The sequence below is a fragment of the Peromyscus maniculatus genome, chromosome 3 (assembly GCF_049852395.1).
Source record: "Peromyscus maniculatus bairdii isolate BWxNUB_F1_BW_parent chromosome 3, HU_Pman_BW_mat_3.1, whole genome shotgun sequence".
NCBI lineage: Eukaryota > Metazoa > Chordata > Mammalia > Rodentia > Cricetidae > Peromyscus > Peromyscus maniculatus.
The window spans coordinates 82650956-82663109 of NC_134854.1; the positions used below are offsets into that span (position 1 = coordinate 82650956).

General features: G+C 38.9%; 1 protein-coding gene across 2 annotated transcripts in view; it reads left to right on the plus strand.

Annotated features, from left to right (window-relative positions):
- The first annotated feature begins 348 nt into the window (after window positions 1-348).
- Mmrn1 (multimerin 1) overlaps window positions 349-12154 on the plus strand; it is a 42294-nt gene continuing 30488 nt past the window's right edge. For both annotated transcript variants that reach the window (XM_042273380.2, XM_042273381.2), the window contains exons 1-3: window positions 349-1042; window positions 8651-8770; window positions 10798-10904. In XM_042273380.2, coding sequence (XP_042129314.2) covers window positions 459-1042; window positions 8651-8770; window positions 10798-10904 — 811 coding nt within the window. In that variant the 5' untranslated portion in view covers window positions 349-458. The remainder of the gene's footprint in view (window positions 1043-8650; window positions 8771-10797; window positions 10905-12154) is intronic.

Below are 12154 nucleotides of genomic sequence, written 5' to 3' on the forward strand. Positions count from 1 at the left end.
ATCTTGACAACATCTCTTCTCGATTTCCTGATACTGGAGAGCAAAATACGAAACTCTGTCATCAAGCCTAAGAAATTCCACTCTCCACTGCCAATGGGAAGTTTCTTTGCAAAGGCAGAGGGACTGGAGCATACCTGGGAAAGGGAACACGGCTTCACGGTTTCCCCTGGCTTTTCCTGGTGATAATTGACTCTGTTTTCCTCTCTCCCCTTAGCTTCTCCGAGGCCCTTCACCACATCCATTGATCCATCCTAGGAGGGTCACAGATCGCAGAACAACTACAGAAACAGGAAAACGAGCTTCCTGAACACACTGTAAACACAGAAACCTGTTTCCTCTGCACACACCAGATTGTCTAGTCCCAGTTTCAGTGCGTTTGGTGCAGAAGCAGCTTTCGGGGAGGCTGGAAGGTCTTGTCTGCCAATTTCGCATGAATTTTTGTGCGTAAATCTACCGCCATGCGGGGACTGAAGTTGCTTGTCCTGCTTTCTAGTTTATGGGGAGGGGGCTTTGGGCTTACCAACACCCAGCAGCGTTCATGGACTGCACCTGAGGACGAAAACGCCCCACTGATTCTGAACTCCCCTTCAGCTCCTCTAAGTGAAGTAGCGAGTCTCCAAGTGCTCTCCGCCACTCAGAATCCCTCCTCTAAGGCAGCTGCAGCTCCTGAGAGACCTTCGGAAGACACGATACTGCTATCAACACTGCAGACCTCTGAGACAAGCACCCAACCGGAGGAGCAAAGAAGCCAAACACCCACACCCCTGGAGAAGACAGGGGCAGTGATGGCTCCGCTGCCTCTTGCTCTCCAGAGCAAACCCATCACCAAGCCCGTCCCCGGAGCAGAGAAGGTGGTGCTTGCTAATGCCACATTGAAATTCCTTCAGAGCTTTTCCAGAAAGTCCGATCAACAAATGATCTCCCCCAAGTTGCCAGGAGACATGGGAAACAGGTCCCCAAGGGAAACGCACCGCAGAAGTGACAGCAGTGGAGGTCAAAGACCCAGCTATCAAAAATCCAGTTTTGAGACAACTAGAGGAAAGTAAGAAACATTCTCTTCTTGCTCTGTTTCTGACTGTAATGTCTAGACATTTAAAAGCTAGCAGTCTGAATTTTCTCATGCTCACAGAACAGTTCAAGGTTCATAGTAACATCAGGTTGTGGTAGAGGTTTCAGAAGTGCAGTCATGGCCTTAGGGAAGGGGGGTGGGAACAAATAGCTGAAATCTCTTCACTGTTCCAATTGTTGTTCAGGATCAAGAACAAAGTAGCACACAGTGAGAACCCCACCCACAGGCCCCTGTGAAAGGTTATGATGAAAATTCCAGTTAAGAGAACTTAGATGTATGTACCTGGCACACAGAACAGTTGCTCAGCAAATCACATTCAGTTGTCAGAAGTCTGATAACACAGGAAGCAGGCTTTTCAGCTTGATTTAATGTGGCAGCAGTTTGAATTGCTGAAGTAAAATAAAGCTAAGGAAAGAGGAGAATTTAAAAAAAAAAAGTCACAAATGGGCCCCAAAAGAAAACACATGCCTAAGCAAGTGAATATTTTATTCACATATGATTTGGTCATCTATATATTTAGAGGTGTAAGCCAACCTTATAAATAATTTTACCTGTAGTGAAATAGTTTCAAGTGTCTAAATTGAGTTAGGCATTATACCAGTAATGCAGTAAAATTTAACTTAAAAATAGTAATTCATGCCTACTGTGTGAAAGACGCTCTGAGCAAGCTGTTGAGTAAATGCCATAAGTAGCAAAAAGTGAGAAAGTTAAAGCCAGCACATTTGACTATCTGGATTTCTCTAAGTCAAGTCTATTTATAAAGTTTCAAGGTCATAAAACTTTAAAGATATACAGGTAAGTATGATTTTAGCTAGAAAATCACTTGAAATTTGGAATAAACCAAGTTAATTATGAAACAAATGCTACCAGCTATGTTTAACTTGGGATGTGTGGAATTTATCTACAGCAGCTAACACACATCCCACCTACTAAGAAGTTTCCTATTAAATAATAATGACAAATGGTATCTATTGAGAATCTTTTCTAAATTGCTTTCATGTATCATTTCTATTTACCATGTCAGTAATCCAATTTTCTTTAATTGCAATAGAACTCTTGAACAGTCATAGGAAATGATTGTGAGTGTTTCACATGTCTGTAATTAGGAGGGTCTTTGTAATAGTCTAGGAAGCCAATAAAAGCTTATGAAAAGACAAACTAAAGTACCACTTACATAACAATTACGAATCATTGTATCATAATTAAAATTACTATTTAACTATTTTATAAATAAATATTAGACTTGATATAAGAGTTGGCATTAGACTTTTTGAATTAATGCTGGTTATTTTAGCTAAGGCCTTTCCTCTCAATACTTGGGAACACTTATTTTTTTGTCCATTGTTTATGAGTGTCCAGCATGTGCCTGGCACTCTGCCAGGCTTTGGACACACAAAGAATTTGAATGTCTTCCTACCTGTGTGGAATATTTGCTTCAAAGAGTAGGCATCCATATATCTAATGAATTTCCCAGCATTCAACACGTGTTTCAAGAAAACTACATATGAAATGCAACTAGTTGAATATCTCTTTACCCAATGGATTCCCTGATGAGAACAATTTTCAACTCTTTCTACAGAAAAATAACAATTGACATAGAAATTCTCTTGGTTCTGGTCCTGGAGAACCCGGGTTTCTCTTTTAGTAATCTTCTCTACTCAGTCTAAAATATGCTACTCATTAGGCCATCCAAATGACAGTGATGTGAGTAAAAAACCAGGTGTCTCTCTCTCTCTCTCTCTCTCTCTCTCTCTCTCTCTCTCTCTCTCTCTCTCTCTCTCTCTCTCCATAAAGATCCAAAGAAGGCTTGAGTTGAAAGAAGTTTTTCATGTTTTCATTTGATTAACCATAATAACAGCCAAAACTTATATGTGTGTTTGACCCAGTTAAACTAATTACATATAACGATAACTTCGTAACGAAGGAAAGATTCTGTCATGTCTTTGTGGAAAGGTTAAATAAATTGACTTAGTCATTTAGTTAGCACATCTCAGGGCTGGCTTTGAAGGCTTGGTGGCCAGCTCCTCTGGCGCACTCCTTCAGCAGAAGGGAGGGCTTCATCTCAAGGGGGAAGACAGAACAAGTGTCTCACTTCTCTGTGTGTGGATCTCGAAGGGCTCTTGGCTACCTCCAAAACATATTTCAGATTCCTTGTCCAGCCCCTCACACATCCTTGCACATTGCCCTCAGCCTCATCTTCTATCACACCCTGCCTGTCCACATTTAATTCTTTGCTCCACAATATGGTGCACCTTCATCTTTTTCCACACAGATAGCATGGTCTGCCCCAGTTATCTATTCCTTTTACACCCAATGGCAGCCTTCTGGAATTGTTAGGCAGCCCTGCTAATGCCTTCTATGGTTTTAAATCTTCAAATCTTCAAAGAATTCTTTCTTTTTTTTGGGGGGGGGCTTTTTTTGGGACAGGGTCTCTCTGTGTATCCCTGGCTATCTTGGAACTCACTATGTAGACCAGGCTGTCCCAGAACTCATAGAGATCCACTTGCCTCTGTGTCTGAACGCTAGGATTAAAGTTATCTGCCACCACTGCCTGACTCAGAGAAGGACTTTTACAAATAACTCAGGAACTCTTTGCATATAGGGACCTACTTTCAGTGTTATTTACATCTCTATTATGTTAAGTGCATGATAAATAATCACACTGTGCTCTGGTGTATGTAAGAAAGTGGAAAAGAGAATGTGAAATATGAGGGTTCATGTGTAAGTAGAGCTATTCCCAGGAAGTACTTCTCAGTGAAAATAAACACTGGTTGGTTGGTCTGAGATAAACTCATTATACCTTTATCACTCTGTCATGTTTGGAATTTAACAATAATTCCTAGTAAAAAGGAATACTTGTGTCGACAGTAGGCTCCCTTCTGTGAGATTCATCTGGATTATTTTTGTCTGGCTTGGTTCCCTTTTAGCACTCTGGGAGCTGTCAGCAATGGGAGATCTGTGGTTTCCTGTCTGGTAGAAGGGGGTGTTTGTAAATGACTGAGCACATTTAAATAGGCACAAAAAGATGAAATTAGAACTAGAGCATATATATGTAGGACAGACATTTGCTGGACACCCAACGTGTCCTTAACACTGTGGTCATGGCAAAACTCAATGACTGAAAATTTCTTCACGCTGCACCCTCATGAGAGCCAGGGCACAGGGTGACAGGTGTGAGCAGGAAAGGTAGTTAGTAGTGACTGCTTGTGCCAAATGTATGTGTGAATGAAGCTGAGAAGAGCAGATTGGGGTAAATGGGCTATCCATTCTGAATGGGTTAGTAAGCCTTGACTGAGAAGAAGAGACGGACTGAGGTGCGGTACAACCCAGCTACCCACTTAACTTAATCCATACTCCCACCTGCTCTACACAAGGATCCCAGTTGCTGTCATCTTGGTCAATTAAACTGTTTCTGTAACTGGAGGCCTCGGTAGATCCTTCACATTTTCCTCTCCCTACAGACATTTCTAATCCACCAGCAGGTCTTCTCTCCCTCTAGTGTGTTCTGAGTCACTCTGCCGCTCTCCATTTCGTCCTCACCCTGCCCTTGTAAGTCACTGCTCTCCACTCCCGACTCCCATCAGTGTTCCACTCCTGTGCCCCACGCTCCACACGTTGAGAGTTCATTTTAACAATAAAGTCGGATTAATGTCCTTCATTGGACATAATGATTCCCTTTCTGATGCCTAAAGTGAACATTTGAAGTACTGATGTGAAAAAGGGATCATGTCATACTCTTAGAATTTGTTTATCATCTCATACTTTTATAAACCTAAAATGAAAAAGAAATGATACTGGCTTAAAAAAGGACTTAGAAACAGTTACTGACCAGTCCATGATGCATTTCAAAATACATTCTGAGTTCTCACAGGAGTGTTTCTCAAAATTAGGGAGTCCTGCTCTCTCCCTTCATGCACACGACATCCACTTTGAGTCCTCCAGGCAGAGATGCCTGTGGACTGAAAACTGAAAACGTTAGCATCCATCTCTCCAGGATTTCACAGGTTTGGGGGTGGGGGTTGTTTATTTTTTTTTCTGGGGTATTCTTTCTTCAGTGATTAGAATGAGGGACTCCTTTCCTCTTTCAATTTTAGTGTGATGTCACCTCTTTAAAGAGACCCTGTCTGACAGCCTGACATCTTCCTCTAGTGCCTGCCCCTTTCTTATCTCACCCATGCTTCCCTTTAGCACACTTACCTATGTTGGCAGACAACTGTGCACTGTTTGTTTTCATGAACTCAGGGACTTTACCGTCTTACTGGTAATTCTAGTCACTGCTTGGAACAGAGATAGGGCAAAGAACGAGCTCAAGGAAGCTGGGGAACGACAGATTGTTGCATGGTTTGGGACTCAGATGGGAAATTGAAACTTAGAGATAGAAATTGAAAAAAATCAGCGAAAAGAAATATTTCAAGTCACGGATGTGGACAGTACTGAAAAGGGAGTTTAGAATTAAGAATTAAGAAAAGATTTGGAGGTTTTACGGAGCACAGGCTGGCCTTCAACTTGCTCTGTTGCCTAGGCTGGCTTTGAACTCCTGAGTCTCAGCCCTGACTTGCCAAGTGCTGAACTGGCAGGTATGGGTCAACACACCCAGTGCAACTGTGGTACATAGTTTAAGTGAGCTCCTTGCTCCAGCCTGAGTGACCTGGCCTGTGAGGGATAGTGAGAAAAGAAATGATAGTCATGGGGCACGGGGGTGGTCCAGACAGGTCTCTATTTTTCCTGTTATCCTAAGTCTGCATAGTATTGGGAAAGTTACAGTTAAGCCTGAAGGCATCAAGACATCCAAAGGAGATTATTGCACATTTCCAACTTCCAGAAACATAGTTCCAAGGAAGAAAGTTTTCATCTTGTCGACAAGCAGATACTTCCATTATGTCACGGTCAGTGCAAAAAAACTCTAGAGTGTTGTCTGCATTTTAATTTCTCCCATTAATCATAGATGTCCATGACTCTTCTCCTTCTTGTCACAGTTACCATAAACATACATATCCAAAGTACTTGAATTTGACAAGTGCTTGTTCAGATCAAGCAATTAAGTGAAAAACTTCTGTATGCCCTCACCTTTTGCTTTTCGGATTATAAAACTCTAAGTTAAAAACGTATATTATGTAGGGAGACATGCTGAAAGAGTCAGCTGGCAGGAAGGACCAGTAAGTTAAGTGGAAAAGCAGACTTCACGCAGCTGACCTGCTTTGTCTGATGCCTGGGAAAGCCTGACCCCTGCTGGACCAGAAGCCATCTGCAACACTCTGCTGTGGTCACAGTCTGAGTGAGAACCAGAACTAAAGAAAAATAAAGTTTGGTAAATTCCTGAAAAACATCACATCACTGTTTGACCATACGAATATATATGTGTGTGTGTGTGTGTGTGTGTGTGTGTGTGTGTGTGTGTGTGTGTGTGTGTGTGTGTGTGTGTGTGTGTGACTTGTCTGTAATTTTATGTGCCACATTTTAATAGCACTTGATTACTGATTTAAAAATTAGGAAATAAGTTCCCCCCAAAAGCAAGCAAACTCTGGGTGTATCATGGGACAGGGACAGTGAAGCTTTCTTCTCATTTCATATCACAAATACTGTGCATACCAACTGCCATCACACTGAGAATGTGGTACATGGCAACTGCGTCCCATCAAGAGTATCAGACATAGCAACTGCGGCCCTGGAGGCTGCGTGCCATCATCATCTGTCACAGAAAATGTGATTGCCATCGCCATTCTACCAGTCTGTCCCACTCCAGAGAATGAATAAATGGTGCTGACCATGCTGCGAATGTGGGTGTGAAAGAGGTCTTACTTTTGGTTTGTTTGTTTTTTCAAGATAGGGTTTCTCTGTGTAGCTCTGGCTGTCCTGGGACTTGTTCTGTAGACCAGGCTGGCCTCAAACTCAAGATCCGCCTGCCTCTGCAGAAAGAGGGACCTGCCTGGGGACAGCCACCAGCCAGCTAGATGGAGTGGGTCATACAGAAGAAAAGAAAGATAAAAAGCTCTGAGGCAAAACACAAATAAAGAGAAACAGGTTAAGTTATAAGAGCTAGCAAGAAACAAGTATAAGGTAAGGCTGAGTGTTCATAACAAATAATAAGTCTCTATATCGCAATTTGAGAGCTGATTGGTGGCCCAGCATAAAGTCTGGTACACTCACTCAGGATGATTTTTTTTAAGTTCTATCCATTTGCCTGCAAATTTTGTGAACATAGCTGAGTAATATTCCATTGAGTAAATGTACCACATTTTCTTTATCAATTCTTCAGTTGAGGGACATCTAGCTTGTTTCTAGTTTCTAGCTATTATGAATAGAGTTGATATGCACATAGTTGAGCAAGTGTCCTTGTGATACAATAGAGCATCCTTTGGGTATATCCCCAGGAGTGGTATAGCTGGGTCTTGTTTTTTGAGAAACTACCATACTGATTTCCAAAGTGGCTCTGCAACTTTGCACTCCCACCAGCAGTGGAGGAGTGTTCCCCTTGCTCCACATCCTCAACAGCACTTGTGTGTTTTATTTTAGCCATTCTGACAGGTGTAAGATGGAATCTCAAAATCATTTTGATTTGCTTTTCTCTGATGACTAAGGATGTTGAACATTTCTTTATGTTCTTCTTAGCCATTTGAGTTTCTTCTGTTGATAATTCTGTTTAGAGCTATACCCCATTTTTTATTTGGATTATTTAGTTTGTTGATGTCTGGTTTCTTGAGTTCTTTGTATATTTTGGATATTAGCCTTTTGTCAGATGTGAAGTTGGTGAAGATCTTTTCCCATTCTGTAGGCTGCGTTTTTGTCCTATTGATTGTTTCTTTTGACTTATATAAGCTTTTCAGTTTCATGAGGCTCCATTTACTAACTGTTGATCTTAGTGCCTGCTCTAGTGGTGTTCTGTACAGGAAGTTAGCTCCTGTGCCAATGCATTCAAGGCTATTCCACATTTTCTCATCTATCATGTTCATTGTATCTGTATTTATGTTGAGGTCTTTGATCCACTTGGACGAGTTTTGTGCAAGGTGATAGATATGGATCTCTTTGCATTCTGCTACATGACCACATCCAGTTAGACCAGCACCCATTTGTTGAAGACACTTTCTTTTTTCCATTATATATTTCTGGCTTCTTTATAAAAAAAAATCAAGTGTTCAGAGGTATGTAGATTTATATCTGGGTCTTCAACTTGATTCCATAAATCAGTGTGTCAGTTTTTATGCCAATACCATGCAGTTAACTTTTTTAGCTTATATCTTATTATATATCACCCACAGTAATAGACATAGATCTGAGTCTTTGATCTCAGTACAAACACTTAAATTAAATATAAGAACAATCCTGGATTTTGTCTGAAACTACCAAAATGTACGCTCTGATTATTTTCATCATATAGTGTCTCTTGAAATCTTCTAAGGTACAATAATCAATCATTGTTCATTTTCTTCTCTGTATGGTTATAAAAATAGGTAGATAAGCATTTTTTAAAGTTTCTTATTGATATGTCAGAGTAAGTAAGTAAAAGTTTGTGAAAAAATGATTTTGACAAAAATATCTCTCTCTAACAATTAATTTTTCTACCAACAATGATTGTTCCCTCAGAAATTGGTGTGCCCATGTACATACCAAGTTATCTCCAACAGTAATATTGGACACTCATGGCTCTTATGTGCCAAAAATGAGAGGATCTTGTGGCTGGTCCAGTGGACTCTGTTCCCAAAGGTATGCAATATTTTCTGAAAATAGACACTTTCTGTGTAGACCAAAAATACGTAGGAATAGCCATGCCAGGCACTGTATGGCTGAGCAGAGAGTCCTTATATTAGATTAGATATATGACCTTTAGTAAATTAAGATGTGGTTACTAATAATGCATGTGTTGTGTATTAGCTTTGAGAATCATGTGAGCTAATGCATTCATGTATGCAGCTTACTACCTACTACCCTGTGAGTGCTTAGGGATTGTTAGTCTTCTTGTTCCATAGTCACTGTTATATTAGTAGCCTTGTCAACAAGCCTGAGCTTAGATACTTATGAAAGGCATAGATAACTTCAAAGATGTATTAACAAGTTTTTGTTTTAAGTAAAAAATCCATATATAACTTAACTTGTGTTCAAAATATAGAGTTATTACCTGTGATTGTGCATGGGAAAGCAGCTCTTCTTTTATAAGTCTTAGTGATCATACTGTTTATGACATATATGAATATATTATATTATGTATACATTATATTAGTGACCATGTTGTTCATTACATATATGAATGTATTATAATATAGGCACATTATATGTATGTACATGCACACAGACACCATTGTCAAAAAATAATGTAAGACTGAGCTCTTGATAAAGTCTCTGAATATACATAGTAACCATAGCTTGACTAGAGATGTTCATAAAGAGCCTGGAAAAAAAAAAAGCATTGCTATTCAAGCTCTGAGACTAATGCTACACAAATTATCATACAAATAACTCAGGAAATGGATCTTATGCATCAGCAATCTGGAACAATGCACAATAAGGACACATAAAATCCAGGTGTTTCTGAGTCCCTTGGGGACTGTGATTCATGGTCCAGAGAACTGAGCACATCTTAGTGATCAGAGAGCTAAGCTGTGGCCTTGCTTTCAGCCACTGTTCCCTTTCTGACAATTTTCTTGTCAAGAAAGAACACAAAGAACACATTGTTAATTATTCAGTAATGAAAATATTACCACAGTAACCCTTATCATATTGTTCTTCTGGGTTCAAGGTGAGTTCCTCTCCAGCTCTTTACTCTTCTAAACCCAGCTACTGTATCCTTATTCCTATCTCTTGTCTTTGTGTCCATTTGAAAAGGTCTTTGCATTCATTCACAATTTCAGTATTTATACAATAGATACCTGTATTTCATTTATTATATCAACGTTTCATGCAACAGACATTCAGTTTGCCAGAGTAGAAACATTGACCCTCTAGCATGATTCAACAAAGTTCCAAGTTCTAGGGTCATTCCCACAAACTAAATAAATTCCATCTTCATTCTTTACTTAGCCTTAGCAGTTAGGGTAGAGATGATATTCCCTCTAACAGAATTACTCACTGACTATAACTTATTAAATTAGACATAGATGAATGACTTAGCATGCTTTTAGGAATGGAAGAATCTTGTATCTCATTCTGCTTTGGAGAAATAACCTCTGATATACTGACTTACCTGTCATGTTACAACAGAAGCTGAAATCCGGCTAATTCAGTTCCTCCCAACACAATACTTGAACTGGTCACTAGGATTGACTGGGACAAATTCCAGTAGCATTGGCCTAACTCATACAATCCAGGTTAAAATTCCAATTCCATCAGTTTTAGATATGGGCAATTGAACAAGTTATTTTATCTCTATTATTTGTATTCCTCAGCTTTAAGGCATAATATTATAATTGAAGTGAGTTCTAACACTGATCAAGCTAGAAAACATTATGTAATGAAAAACTATCTTATCTTTAGAAATGCAATGACATATTAATTAAAATTTAATATTTAATTAAAATACATGTGATAAAACCACTAATGCTTTTTGTTGCATATTCAAAGAAATCCTGTTGGCTATTTTGAATATAATACTGATGATAGGTTTATGAATTTATAATAATACCAAGACTAAATGGTTATCACATGTCAGGCATTATTCTAAGTATTTTATATTTATAAGTCCTAATTCTATCTTAATATGAAGCAAATCATTTTGATTCAATTGTTTTCCTCTCCAGATCTCAGAAGACATCCAATGCTGTCTATAGAATGCAGCATAAGATTGTCACCTCATTAGAATGGAGATGCTGTCCTGGATACATAGGGTCAAACTGTCAGCTCAAAGGTATATGCCAATAATAACATCATAATAACAAATACTGAGAAATAAGTAATTGGATGGACCAATTGTGAGCCAAGGAAAATTACCAAGAAGCCAGATGTTAGGCCTGCGGCTGTTTTAAAGCTTCCAGGGTCACCATCTCATAACCTGCCTCTTCACTCTTTCTCTTGTCTTTGTGTTGATTTTAGGAAATGAGTAAGATGGTCTCACTGTATTAATTAGTATTAACTAAAGCTACAAAGACACACCTTCCTGAGATATTATTGTAAATTCCCATTTTATATTTTAAATAAATACGATTAGAAATAACCCATATAAAATAATTATACAACACTCTAGTTTTGTTCCAGTTCAACTACTTGATATAACGGGGCTGTGAATGACAGTTCATGTTAAGGAATGTACCATGTAACCTATGAATAATTAGGGTTTTTTTTTTATCTTAAAGGAGCCATTTTTTAAGCTGAAATTTTAAGGATTTTCTGGTGGAAGGCTGATCAAACACACGGTCACCTGCTGTGGCCTAATATCCATGCAACTGTTATTTTGCTTTCAGCTTCAAACAGATTTTATTTGAAAAATAAGATGTGACATCTGCATTCATATTTTAAGTGAATGAATATTACAAGAAAGGCCATTAGCAGTGGTAGGGAATTCAATCAACAGTGTAGGAGATTGTGATTAAAAATTAATGTAACTGTGGAGAAACCATTATGAGTCACATTAAGGAACAGAAAATCATATACAGGAGCTCCAAGAATCATGCAGTTTAGTCAGGGCTATTATTCCCGGCTAGCTCATGCAGTGTGGATCTATGGGTAAATCTTCCACACTGCTGTTTTCTCTGGGCCTGGTTTAAGTTTCACAGATAACATAAAATCCAGCACATTTTCAGATGATATCAGTCATGTTTTACCTCCTGATCAGGTAAAATAAAACTTTTACAGAAAATATTACCCACACTGAAAATATTTGAAAATGAGGTGATACAAAATATTTGAAAAAGATCCAAATGTTACTGCTTTCAAAGAATTTATTTTATAAGGTGTGCAAATATATTCACAGTATTACAGTGCATTTGTTTCTTATCCACACTTTTTATGTTATTTAAAAATCTTCACAATATTTGGATTTATGCTTAAGGTCTTTATTTCTCTTCGTATGTGGAAGATATTTAGAGAATATTAATCCTATGATTGTTTTTTAAGGAATAAAGTGTCTTTCCAGAATGCAGGCTGTCATTACACACCCCA